At 40.3% G+C, this 12792-nt stretch overlaps 1 protein-coding gene across 2 annotated transcripts; it reads left to right on the forward strand.

Annotated features, from left to right (window-relative positions):
• The first annotated feature begins 1766 nt into the window (after window positions 1-1766).
• On the forward strand, window positions 1767-10206 carry gaa2 (alpha glucosidase 2). 2 transcript variants are annotated; one of them, XM_028415009.1, is made up of 21 exons: window positions 1767-1907; window positions 2529-2642; window positions 2980-3555; window positions 3832-3977; window positions 4453-4618; window positions 4732-4828; window positions 5099-5218; window positions 5450-5568; window positions 5743-5874; window positions 5958-6068; window positions 6168-6281; window positions 6361-6445; window positions 6550-6667; window positions 6753-6886; window positions 7025-7176; window positions 7542-7690; window positions 7775-7916; window positions 8006-8104; window positions 8225-8389; window positions 8697-8843; window positions 9109-10206. In XM_028415009.1, exons 2-21 carry the CDS (start codon window positions 2550-2552, stop codon window positions 9169-9171), a joined length of 2928 nt encoding a protein of 975 aa, XP_028270810.1. In that variant the 5' UTR covers window positions 1767-1907; window positions 2529-2549; the 3' UTR covers window positions 9172-10206. The 2 variants fall into 2 exon arrangements, with proteins under 2 accessions (XP_028270810.1, XP_028270818.1); XM_028415017.1 differs by having other exon boundaries at window positions 1779-1913; window positions 2519-2642.
• The last annotated feature ends 2586 nt before the right edge of the window (window positions 10207-12792 follow it).

Below are 12792 nucleotides of genomic sequence, written 5' to 3' on the forward strand. Positions count from 1 at the left end.
TGGTCATTTGATGGTGAGAAGAGCAGAAAGCAACATGAAGAGAGGATTCACTTGTGCACAATCTCTGGAAATGATTGTGCAGCCTGGCTCTATGAAGGGCCAGGCTGTGAAGCTGTGAAGGCTGCACAAGTAGATCCGTCACTTGTTCACAAGCGAATCCTTCATTCGTTCACAAGTGAATCCTTCACTCATGCACAGGTGAATCCTCTCTTCATGCTGCTTGCTGCTCTTGTCACCATCAAATGACCAGGAGGATGCATGCAAGTCCACTAGTGTTTTTGTTTTGTTTAGTCTGAACCTCTCAGCATCAAAGGGCCCGTCACTTACTTTTAGGGCTGCAACAAATTTACTTTACTTTACTTTACTAAACTACTTTTAATACTAATTTTAGTAGGGGACTAAACTGTAGATTAGATTTGGTTAGTCAATGATTATTTATTATGTTATCAAGTTATCTATCTATGGTGTCTATTTAGTAACATGCACATGTACGTATGGTCGTGTGGAGCGCAACACACCATGGAAAAGGGGCACTTAGACCTCACTTAGACTAATTCAGTGATCTCAACTGAGACACTAACCTAAAAGTAAAGTCACTCTACTGGAGGACGTGTTTTCCGAAAGCTAAAAAAAAAAAAAAAACAGCTATTTTACCCATCCACAACTTCAGACGCCAGAACTCCTGGATGTTTTCATTTTACATGCTTATGCATTGCCGTTGTACGTCTGAATTAGGTACACTTCACTTACTTAGTAACTTTATTTTCCTGACTTTCCTTCCCTGACAGTGTGCAAATGGCTCTCTTCCTCTCTAACATACACACACAGTGTGTAGACACACAATTATGTGCTAAAATACTCCCTATAACTCCATATACTTAAGCCAGAAACTACAGTACATGAGCACAGGCCTGCAGGTAAAGGGTTAATATGGTAATTAAGTTGTTAACTGTAAAAATCACAAATGTTACCTCCTACCAACAGGGTAAACCACCAACAATCAAGAATGCATGATTATTTAGTGCCATGGCTGTGCAGTCAAAAAAAGTGTGTTTATAAAGTAAGTCTATGGGACAAAATGGGAGAAAAAAAGAAAATCCAGTGCTGTGCAAAAACTAATAATGCAATAAAGTCAATTTTTTTACTGATGTTTGACATGACCAAGACTGTGATAAAGGTTCAAAAGAATCCAGTCCACATTCACCTTTTCTATTAAAAATGAGCCATTTTGTGTGTTTTTTTTTCAATTTTCAGCACCACCCCTTATAAAATTGGTGATTAAAGGGTTAAAATCCTGGGGGAAAATGATTTTTTCACTACTGTTGATTAGAACTGAAGTTAATTAAAAGGTCTATGCAAAAAAATTTCAAAAAAATATTTATCTAATATATTTTTAAAACCGTTAAAGTTAGGGGACGTTTTTGTCCCCGAACAACACATTAGGGGGTAAAATTTGCCCACAGTGTACCGTTGACCTATGAAAAATTTTAAAATCATATTAACAAAATTTATGTAAAATTAAGCTTATTGAGGAAAAATGATTCAATTTGTCCACATATTGACAAAGTTATGGCCAAAATAAACAGAAAAATTTCTCTCAGAGGACAAAAATGTCCCGAACAACGCATGAGGGTTAAAGAACAATGGCCGATCACAAATCGTCAGTAAGTGTATACTTATGACAATTATTATGATATTTAGTAGCATAACGTTGAGTATCCTATGATGAGTTAAACGGAAGTTGTCAAAATTACGAGGTTCCTTGAACAGGGCGTAGAGATAAACAGGCGTACATCATGCAGAAGGTGGAGGTTATCTGCGTTACGAAAGCCTGCGCTGGCGTAACATTTATTTAGCAAAAGTTTTGTGTTCGATGTAATTCGTCTGTAAACTTAAGGGATACATAGGTAAGCAACTGCATCATTAGCGCTTCTCTTTGCTCAGGTTGAAGTTACACTAATGCTACAGTTAGCTAACCTTCTCCGTGTTTGCACCATTCAAACACTACTCTTCCAGCCTGGGGAGTTTCTGTTAATGTTTTGACAGTCACGCTTTAAAACTGGAAATAATCCTGGCTACGTCCCCTTGTTGAACTTTGACATTCATTCAGGTTTCCAGACATGGGCTAGCTAAAGTTAGCTACAGTATTGCTTTGGACACTGCGGACATTTACAAGCATTGTTTGGACATTGCCAAACTGTGATGATAATATTGAAGTATAACACACAATGAGTTTGTTTTATTCAGTCCAGTATACCCGTAGTAACAAGATATAGTAGCAATGTAGGGCTAAGGGACATGTTGACAGTTATTATCTGTATCAGCCTGTTGTTGGTTTATTGTGTCCCTAAATGTTATGTTTGTGTTAACTCACAAACTTACGAAACGTTGCATGTGACTTGTGGCAAGATGCACTTATTCAGCAAAGAAAATGGAGAAACTGAGTTCACTGTTGCTCATGCACACAAAAGGGAACGGCATAAAGTGTGTCACTGTACTGAACTTTGACCTTTGTTTGTCTCCCACAGTGGCAGACATACTCCATCACAATGGTGTCATACAAGCGGCTAAATCCTGAAGATGTTCACTTTTCCAGTGCTGTTTTGTCGGGAGAGCCTCGTCCTATACTAGAAGAAGTTTCAGTGAGTTCAGATTTTTAACTATAGAAGTTGGTCTTTTTGTAATTATTGCTGAAGAACCTGTATGCTCTCCCTCCTGGTTGGAGATGTTTTTCTGCAAAATTATACGTTTGATTACATAAAAAATAGACACTTCATCAGCGTTGATGTTTTAGGAATATACATTGAAAAAAAATGCAAATTCCTTCACCTAAACTCTTGTGTTCACTCATTGTTTTTTTAAGGTTTAATGTTACAAAGCGTCTAATGTTGAACTAACACTGTTTCTTGATAATGTTTACCTCTGACTGACACTATTAACCTAACTATAGCTTTATTTTTAATATAACTTTGCTTTAAGGTGCCGGACCCAGAGGAGGCGTCCTTGCTTCTACGTAGGCCATCATGCTCCGTCACCACATGTCTTGTGGTAATCGGGTGCCTGCTGCTGCTCCTCTGTGGAGGCTGGCTTTTGGGCACCATGTTTTGGCTTCACAGACCCTCTAATCAACAGCCACATAGACCACCGCCACCGGCCTCAGGACAAATACCAGAATCTAAAGCACAACCAAAAGTGAATGATACTGCAGCTTCGTTCCGCACTGAAGCCTGCAGCCGAATCCCAGAAGCCTGGAGGTTTGATTGTTACCCTGAAAGAGGGGTTGTTGTAACTCGAGAGTTGTGTGAAGCAAGGAACTGCTGCTTTATTCCTGCATCCGCTCCTTCCTCTCCAGCCACCAGCCCATCACAGAAAAACGGTATTCCTTGGTGTTTCTATCCTCCAGATTTTCCTTCCTACATGCTTGTGTCGCTAAATGACACATTGCTGGGACAGAAAGGTGTGCTGGAGAAGAAGGTGAAAACCTACTACCCTGGAGACATCCTCACCCTTGAGGTCGACATACGTTATGAGACAAACACACGACTGCGTGTCAGGGTGAGTACTGTACTGGGCAAGCATTCTCTGGTTTTGCACAAGAACTCAACTTTTTATATCTATGCAGAAACTTGAACCAACAAAAATAATGTTGCATGTGTTTAAACATGTCATATTCCTCCAGTGTGACTGTAATTCTGTGGAGACTCGAATTCATTTCAGACATTTGTTTTCTATATTTACATATAGTCTTGGTCTATTATTATAATTGGCTTGTGAAAAAGTTTAAGTGATCTGTGTAAGTGTATCACATGGTGGACTTTTCTTATAATCTAGATAACAGACCCCTCAAGTTCCCGGTTTGAGGTTCCAATCTCTGTCCCCACCGTCACCAAGAAGGCAGAAAGTCCTGACTACAGTGTAGAGCTTTCGAAGCAGCCATTCGGTCTCATCGTAAGGAGGATCTCCACAAGTGCAGTTCTGTAAGTCTGACTTTGATAACAACATAAGCTCAGACATCAATCAATAAATCAAATGAATTAGCTTCTTTACATGACACTGCAGGCTGCCAGTTTGCTACCACTAGCATAACATACTGTACTTCTGAATACTAGGTAGCCATTAAGGTCATTCATTACCTAGATCTTTAAGCATTGATTAAGTTATTTTCAGTTATGACATTAAATAGTTTATTTATTAAAAAAACTGTAAGCACTGACCTGAATATCACATCAGATTTTGTGGTAATAACTTTAAACATGCAAGAAAAGATTAGGAAGTTCCGATCTTAAGATTGGGAGAAAACGTGCCTCTGGTTGCTCCAACTCAGGAAGTGTCTGTGTGCTATGATGAAACACAAAAGATATGCTCTGATAAGTGATCATTTATTGTGTACAAAAAAAGTCTCTAACAACAGCCTCCATTGTTGTTCATACTTATCTTCCTGTTCTCTGTTAGTCTGAACACCACCGTGGCTCCTCTCTTTTATGCGGACCAGTTCCTCCAGCTCTCCACGTCCCTACCCAGTCAGTTTATTTACGGCCTGGGTGAGCACCGCTCCACCTTTCTGCATGACGTCCACTGGAACACACTCACCATGTGGGCCAGGGATGTGCCCCCTACGGTAATTACCCATTGATTAGGTCACAGTTATAAAATTGGAGCCACACACAGACACTTATTATTCCGAGCTCTTCTGAACTGAACTGCTTGTGTTCTGTTATTTATTCATTTTAGGAACAGACAAACCTGTATGGGGCCCATCCATTTTACCTGTCAATGGAAGATGGGGGGAATGCACACGGCTTCTTCCTGCTGAACAGCAATGCAATGGGTTGGTCGACTAGTCTCCCTAAGACTTTTGCTGTGTTCAGTAATACATCAGAAGCACAATAAATAGCTACAGTTCATATATTTAAGATTTCACAACTGTTCATATGACAGAAGCTGACAAAATTAAGCCATTACATAAAATCAGGGATGGGCTATGTGGTCGCAGTGATTAAGATGTGAAGCGTGACTGTTTTTATCTATGAGAAATGTTGTTCATAATTTATTATACAAAGTGCTTACTGCCATTTGTTTTTTGTTTGTCTGTTCCTAGATGTGGTCCTCCAGCCGGCTCCAGCCCTTACCTGGCGCAGTATTGGTGGAATTCTGGATTTTTACGTCTTCCTTGGTCCTGATCCTGGTTCAGTGATTCAGCAGTATGTGGAAGTTGTAGGTGAGAAATGTGGGCGTGTTGCAAACTGCTGTTGCAAGCTTTTAACTTTAAAAGAAAAGAAAGAAAGATGTATTTATACAACTACTGAGTCTGTGGACAGCCTGCCACTATACATGTGTTTGATTTGCAAAAATGATAGTTTCTCCACAGACCACCAGAGACCACCATTTCTCTTTTGCAGATTCCTCCTGCTTTTACTTACTTCACTCTTCATTCCTCTAACTTGTACAGGATACCCAGCAATGCCCATCTACTGGGCTTTAGGATACCATCTGTGTCGATGGGGATACGGCACTAGTAATTCTACATGGGAGGTTGTTAAGAAAATGAGGAATTATAGGATACCTCAGGTAATAAATCTAAATGACAAATCCATACATAAAACCATCACCTTTTTGAACATGTTGGCTGCAGTTTAAAACACCTGTTTAAGAAAACAAAACCTTTGGGTACACAGTTCATATTAGCTGACCCATTGGGAGACCACTGCAGACTAATGATTGTGTGTATCTGTGCGATTGCAGGATGTCCAGTGGAATGATATTGATTACATGGACCGATTTATGGACTTCACGTTTGATCCAACAAACTTTGGCACACTGCCTGACCTGGTCAGGGACCTGCATGCTCATGATCAGCGCTACGTGATGATCCTGGTACCCAGACAGCTTGTATTTGCTGTCACATTTTTTTGTGTCTAAATTGGTAATTGTGTGTAACCATTGTTTCTAACCTCTAGGACCCAGGTATCAGCAGCACTCAGCCCGAGGGCTCATACTGGCCATTTGATGAAGGGCTGAAGAGAGGAGTATTCATTAAAGATGCTGAAGGCAAAACACTTATTGGGAAGGTGAGATACCAGTATGTCACAATACACCATTTTCTGGTCATGTTTGTCAAAAAAAAAAAAAATCCAGTTTTGATTGATTATCATTATCTTTCCTTGCAGGTGTGGCCTGGTCTGACAGCTTATCCTGATTTCTCTGATGAGGTGACACAGGAATGGTGGTATGACAACCTACGAAGGTTCCATGAGAAGGTGCCATTTGATGGATTGTGGATCGTGAGTATGACAACGGGAGACTTTAGGTGGGGGGAAAAAATGACTTTTCATGATGATGCTCCCTTTCATTTGCTTTTAGGATATGAATGAGCCATCAAACTTCCTGGATGGATCGACCAATGGCTGCCCAGCAAACAGTCTGGAAAATCCTCCTTACACTCCAGGTAGGGAGGAGACATGTATCTTAAGCACAAGTGACACACATGATATGAACATGAATAAAATGAAAACAATATTCTTAAAATTACATTTACCTCTCATGTTTTAGGCATACTGGGAGGTTTGCTTAGAGCCAAAACGGTGTGTGCCAGTGCACAGCAGAAGCAGTCCATACATTATAATCTGCATAGTCTCTATGGACTCATGGAAGCTAAAGCTTCTGCAAGGTACAGATTTATAACACACACACTTCCTTAAATTGTCTCCCTGATGCTTCTTACCCTCTCTCTGTCTCTCTGTCTTTTTGTCCAGTGCTCTGAAGCAGATTGTAGCAAAGAGACCCTTTGTGATCTCTCGCTCCACCTTCCCTAGTCAGGGGTTGTACTCTGGTCATTGGCTGGGAGACAACAGGAGCCAGTGGAAAGACCTTTACACCTCTATAGCAGGTTGGAAGAAGTTCAACTGCCTTGCAGTAATCATAGCCAGGACTGATGTATCAATAAGGAATTGAGAAATATGTGTGTATGAAATGTCCATATCATAGTGTCTCCTTGGTCATATTTTCCACCTCTGTTCTCTTTTAGGTATTTTGACCTTTAACCTTCTTGGCATCCCATTAGTGGGAGCAGATATCTGCGGCTTCAGTGAGGAGCCACAGGAGGAACTGTGTGTCCGCTGGACACAGCTTGGAGCTTTCTATCCCTTTACCCGAAACCACAACGCCATTGACGTGAAGGTAAGAGTGTCCAGCTCAAGGTAAATAGCATTTCTCTGTGCTATCAGTACCTGCTTGATATGCAGTAAATTAACGGAATACTGGAGACCTTATTTTGATACTGCCGTTTAACCACATTTGTTTTTCTGTCATATGCCAAATTTTGACATGAGTCACAACCTAAAACTTGAATCATGCATACTTGGCTGTCTAAACAGCTAACAAACTGCTGAGCTACTGTATTTAGCATCTTTAGCATTTCCCTGCAGATACATCAGTTTGCCAGGTTTGTAGCTGGTCTTCTCTTTTAACAGACTGTTAAACGAGTTACATTTCATTTATTTCAGCCACAGTAACCTGTATTTCTTGTTGCAATGTTTTTCCAGCCTCAGGACCCGACAGTTTTCAGCCCACTGGCTCGTACTGCCATGAAACAGGCTCTGTTGCTGCGCTATTCTCTCTTCCCCGTCCTCTACACTCTCTTTCATCATGCCCATGTACATGGACACACTGTTGCAAGACCCATAATGTTTGAGTAAGCAGAGCTTTACAAACGCATTATATTTAATAAGTGTAAGCAATCATTTACATGACCCACCTGTGTGTGTCTTCTCATAAGGTTCCCAAATGATGTAAAAACATATGGGATTGACAAACAGTTCCTGTGGGGGAAGAGTTTAATAGTGACACCAGTGTTGGATCCTGGTGTCAATTATGTGGAGGGGTACTTCCCAGAGGGTGTGTGGTATGACTACTACACGGTAAGGCATGAATGTTAGTGTTGGATGAAATGAAAACTGAATAGCTCACTGTGAACACAGCACTCTTTATGTGTTCCTGGACTTCCCAGGGAAACTCTGTGCGCAGCGCGGGTGAAGAACTTCGATTGGATGCACCTCTAGATAAGATCAACCTGCACTTGCGTGAAGGCTCTGTTATACCTACACAGGTCAGGGAAGTGTTTTTTTCTTTGGTTGTTACGGATCCTGTTGTAAGACAAGTTCATTGACATTTAACACCATTTAAAACCAGTGTAAACCTTCCTCATGATTTCATGATGTCTGAACAGGCGCCCAACCTGACCTTGTGGGTAAGCACTGGTCAGCCGCTCCATCTGGTCTCAGCCCTGTCTGATGATGGCTCAGCCAGCGGAGATTTGTTCTGGGATGATGGCGAGAGCATTGACACCTATGAGAACAATCAGTATGCCTACATCGTCTTCAGCGTCGCTCAGGTGCTCACACTAGATTTAAATTGTCTGTCTGTCCCCAAATAGACAACCCGATTCCTTAGAATGGCTGTTGACAACCTGTCAAAACTGTGCCTGGAGAGTATCCACACTTAAATACATCATTTCAAAGAAAAATGTTTTTATTGGACATTTACTCTGAAGATAATACTACATTTAAAGATAAACAAATCTCCAGACACACAGTCACAATACTATAGTGCACATTGCCTCTTGATCATGATATTTAAAATAGTACTTACACATGCATGCTGATTGATGAACTTACTCATTTCACTGTCCTATTTTGTAGAACGTGATGACGTCCCAGGTGCTCCATAATAATGTAGAGGCGACATACATCACAGTGGAGTCAGCCACCTTCTATGGTGTAAAGGTGAAGCCAAGCAGAGTGCTGGTGAACTCCCAAGATGCAACATTCACCTACAGAGACAACCAGGTGAGGTTTGGAGTAATGGGAAAATGTGCGATAATAGATTTAGAGGAGTGTGAAAAAAAGCATCTAAGTACATTCTTGCTAGTATTGTTATTGTGTGTGTGTGTATATATATATATATATATATATATATATATATATATATATATATATATATATATATATATATATATATATATGCCGGATATATACTGTATCGTAGTGTATCAGCCTTGCTTGGACTTGTCCATGCTGTAATGGTGTATGTTTCCATGTTTTCTCTGTGCAGGTGTTAACCGTCACAGATCTCGGTCTCAACCTCAGTCAGAACTTCACCATCAGCTGGATGTAATGAGTTGAATTTATTTGTATTAAGTATTAGGACAGCAGTGTTTTTAATTGTTTTGGCTCCTTACTACCAGAGTATTGCACACTTCAGTCTGGCTGAATGTGCCCCTGGAGGACACCTTGTTCATCCAGGAGTTTGCTGCAGGTAGAATCATACACATTTCCAGTCTTGGGAACTTTGCATTAAACAGCCTACAGCTGGTGATGTGGATGCAAAGATCAGACTTTGAGCTCACACTCATGTTTTATTTGACATTGTGGAGTACAGAGCCAACACAAACTGAAGGAATCATGTGTGTGAGTGAGGTCATGTGTGTAAATATATACATAATCCTACACAGGCTTTATCCACTCCGAACAGACAAAAACATCTGTCTGTGTGTGCAGTACATACTTTCCCATGTTTGTGGATGTGCCATCAGTAAACTACAGTCCTTAACACACTGTGGTAATGTGTACACATTCAGTAATGATCACAGCTGGCTCCAAATGATTCAGACTGCTTCAAACAAAATGCTTGGCTTGGTGTATGTACTTTAGTTTTAATCGGACTGTATTTTTATAATTCTCTTTAGCAGAAAGATGATGTGCAATAAATGAGCGGGAGGACAATCTACTCCCCTTAAAATGTGACAAGAATATAGTTTATGATATGATTTCTGTGCTTTAAAGTTGTTTACGTTCTATTTTGCACTAACTAGACCTGCAGTATGTTGGCGGTAGATGGAGGTGCCTTATGATTCTCTGTATGTGTTTTAAAGCATCTCTGGGTTTTTCCAGAGGCTTCTTAGTTTAGCTTTATATCATAAGTCAGCACTGAAGACCATTGTACTGTTGTGCACGAGGATCACTTTGACTGTAGAAGTTCTGCAGTTACTTTATTTTAAATGTTGGCAGCAAGGCTTGTGTCAACCATTCTGCATAAATTACACTTCAATGCTGTAAAAATATGATTTGGCTTTTTCATAAAATGTGAACTTTTGAAGATTAGTTATAGAAATCTAAGCTGCAGAGCAATTAAACAAAACCCGGCATTACATTCACTTTGTTTTTAAACTTGTTTGTGTTGTGTGATTGAATTTGTGACTCCAACTGAATTCTATTTTGCAGTATTTTATTGTGATTGTGGGTTTTTGTTTTGATTTTTTTTGTGCCTGAATTGAATTACATGAACATGAAAACTATGACAACGCTTTGCTTTTTCATCACTTATTGCAGTGAGTGGAACAAGAGGCAAAAAAGACATCTTCTCTTTTTATAATTGACTTTGTGGGGAAAAATAAACAACAAATACTCAACCCTCAAGCATGGCAACTCCAAGGAGGAGTTATTATAGTCCAGACTTACTTGTTCATCAACTCTTGTATTTTTGTTAGTCTTTCTCTTTAAAAAAAAATCTCCACAGAGTCTCCCTGTGTGTTTTGTTAAACCCAGTATTTACATGACTCTCTGGATGTATGTCATTTAGAAATGCGGGTCATCTGAGGACACTGATTAGTTTGTTTCTCAAAAAAATCTTAACTACAGTTCCCAAGTATGTGCTGTGAAATGTGAAAGAAGCAGTGATACTAATCCCGACATTTGACTGGATCTCCTGAGTCATGGCACCAGACTAGTATTTCACTGTCTCCAACCATGAGCTACAGAAAACTTAATATCTCCCTAGCATGGTTAAATCATATCGCTCTACTGATAAAGCGGCCTTGTGATAGACGTGTTTTTATTGGCTGTGCGCAAACATTCACAGGCTAACTGTTTCCAGATGGGAGTTTGAGGAGGGCACATATATCATTCAGCAGAGCAGGAGGAGGGAGCAGACAAAGAAAGAGAGCAGCAGGGGTCTGTCAAAAGCATTCTGCTCTACTGACGAGGGCATTTCCTGTCTGGATTTGTGGAGGATTAAGTATTTGTGTGTGTGTGTGGGGTGTTTGTATGGTTGGCATGTGGAGAGAGGAACAAAGTACAAGACATTTTGGAGGGGGTGTTACTGTTCGGGTTTGAGTTTTTTTTTTTTAAACTTTCATACTGATGTTTCATATTTCATACCAAAAGTTCTTAAAATAAACCAGCAGTTAAACATTTTGACAGATAGTTGTTGTGTGAGAGTCGTGGGAAAGACTAAAAGCAGCTTCATTGTTTTGTTCATGCTTACTTTTTCTGGCCCGAGGTGTGTTTTGGCAGCCTGGGGTAGTCAATACAAAGACTTTTTGTGTGTCAGTCAGTCTGTTTGGGGGCGGCAATGTGTTTACTCACTCACTCTATGGGACAAGAAGCAAATCTGGACACAGTTGCACTTCAGTAACTGTAAATGTTAACATGGAAACCTCTCATTGTCAGTGGTGGCTACATAGAAGAGGTGAAGTGAAGTGCAGCTTTCAGCCTTGGAACAAAAATAGTGGTGGAAGAAGCTGCAGCTCTTTGTTTAAAGAGCCTCAGCTCAACCTGCAGAGTGCCTATAATGGCTGTTAGCATTTAGCTGACAGATTTCATGTCAGTCCATGTGTGTGTTCTGCTGGTTGTTCACTGACTTTCAGCGTACTGTTCGTGGTTTACACAGCCAGAGTCATTCGAATAACCATCTTGAACAAAGTGAAGGTGAAAGAGCTGCTGCTCCATGACATTATGCATCATCAGCCTTTTCTTACTTTTCCTTTCATTGCCCCAGCATCTCTGCCCTTTCCTTCCATGCCCACACAGTGTTTGCATTGATTATTAAACACAAACGTTGTACTCACTCCAAGTTTAAATGGAAAGTCCAATAAAATTACCCCCGAAATTCCCTTGAAGTCCTGAAGCTTGAAGAATTCTGACAAAAAGTTTCCTTCCGGCAGGCAACATCAGACTGGGAATGAATGCCGATTAAGTTTGACCTCTCATACAGTACAGATGACACGATATGATGATTCAACACATGTAGTCACGTCTGACTAAAATATCCCAGCAACTTTTTAATTTCTGGCTAATCATGTTCTAATAGCTTTTCCAGAAAGAACTGCTGAGCAGAGAAATGTTTAGTTCCCTAAAACAACTGCACCATTTACCCTCATTTTATTACTGCTAGAATGACAATCAAACACTATTTGGTTAAAATATACAGTTAAAAGAAAGGAGGGGTTGTGAATTGAGCACACAAGCAAGAGTAAAACAAATGTTGTGAAAGAAATTTGCATGTTAGAATGAACAAAACTAGTCCGGCTCCTCTCTTTTGTCATGCTGCTGCATTTATAAGGTGTGCAGGTGTGCAGGTGTCAGCTGTCTTCAGTGCAACACGCCCAGCAGACAGGACAGGGCAGGCTCACTTACATAAGCACAACCACACCTGGTTAACAGTTTACATGTTATCTTATTATTGAAATAGCTGCACATTAGCCACAGAGAGTAAATACTATTCCTGATGATGTAGCTGTGGTTAGACCTGTGCTCAGGTGTTTATTAGGGAGGTGGCCGCCCAACACAACACATTCTCAGTATTGTTTGTGAGTTTTTACCACACATGATTACAGTGAGGTGAGGTTTTGTTTTCTTAAAGGTTTTTTATGTTGCATATATAGGGCAGTGTGACACACACACACACACACACACACAGGGAGGGAGAGAGAGAGAGAGAGAGAGAGAGAGAGAGAGA

This window comes from Parambassis ranga, chromosome 1, assembly GCF_900634625.1.
Source record: "Parambassis ranga chromosome 1, fParRan2.1, whole genome shotgun sequence".
NCBI lineage: Eukaryota > Metazoa > Chordata > Actinopteri > Ambassidae > Parambassis > Parambassis ranga.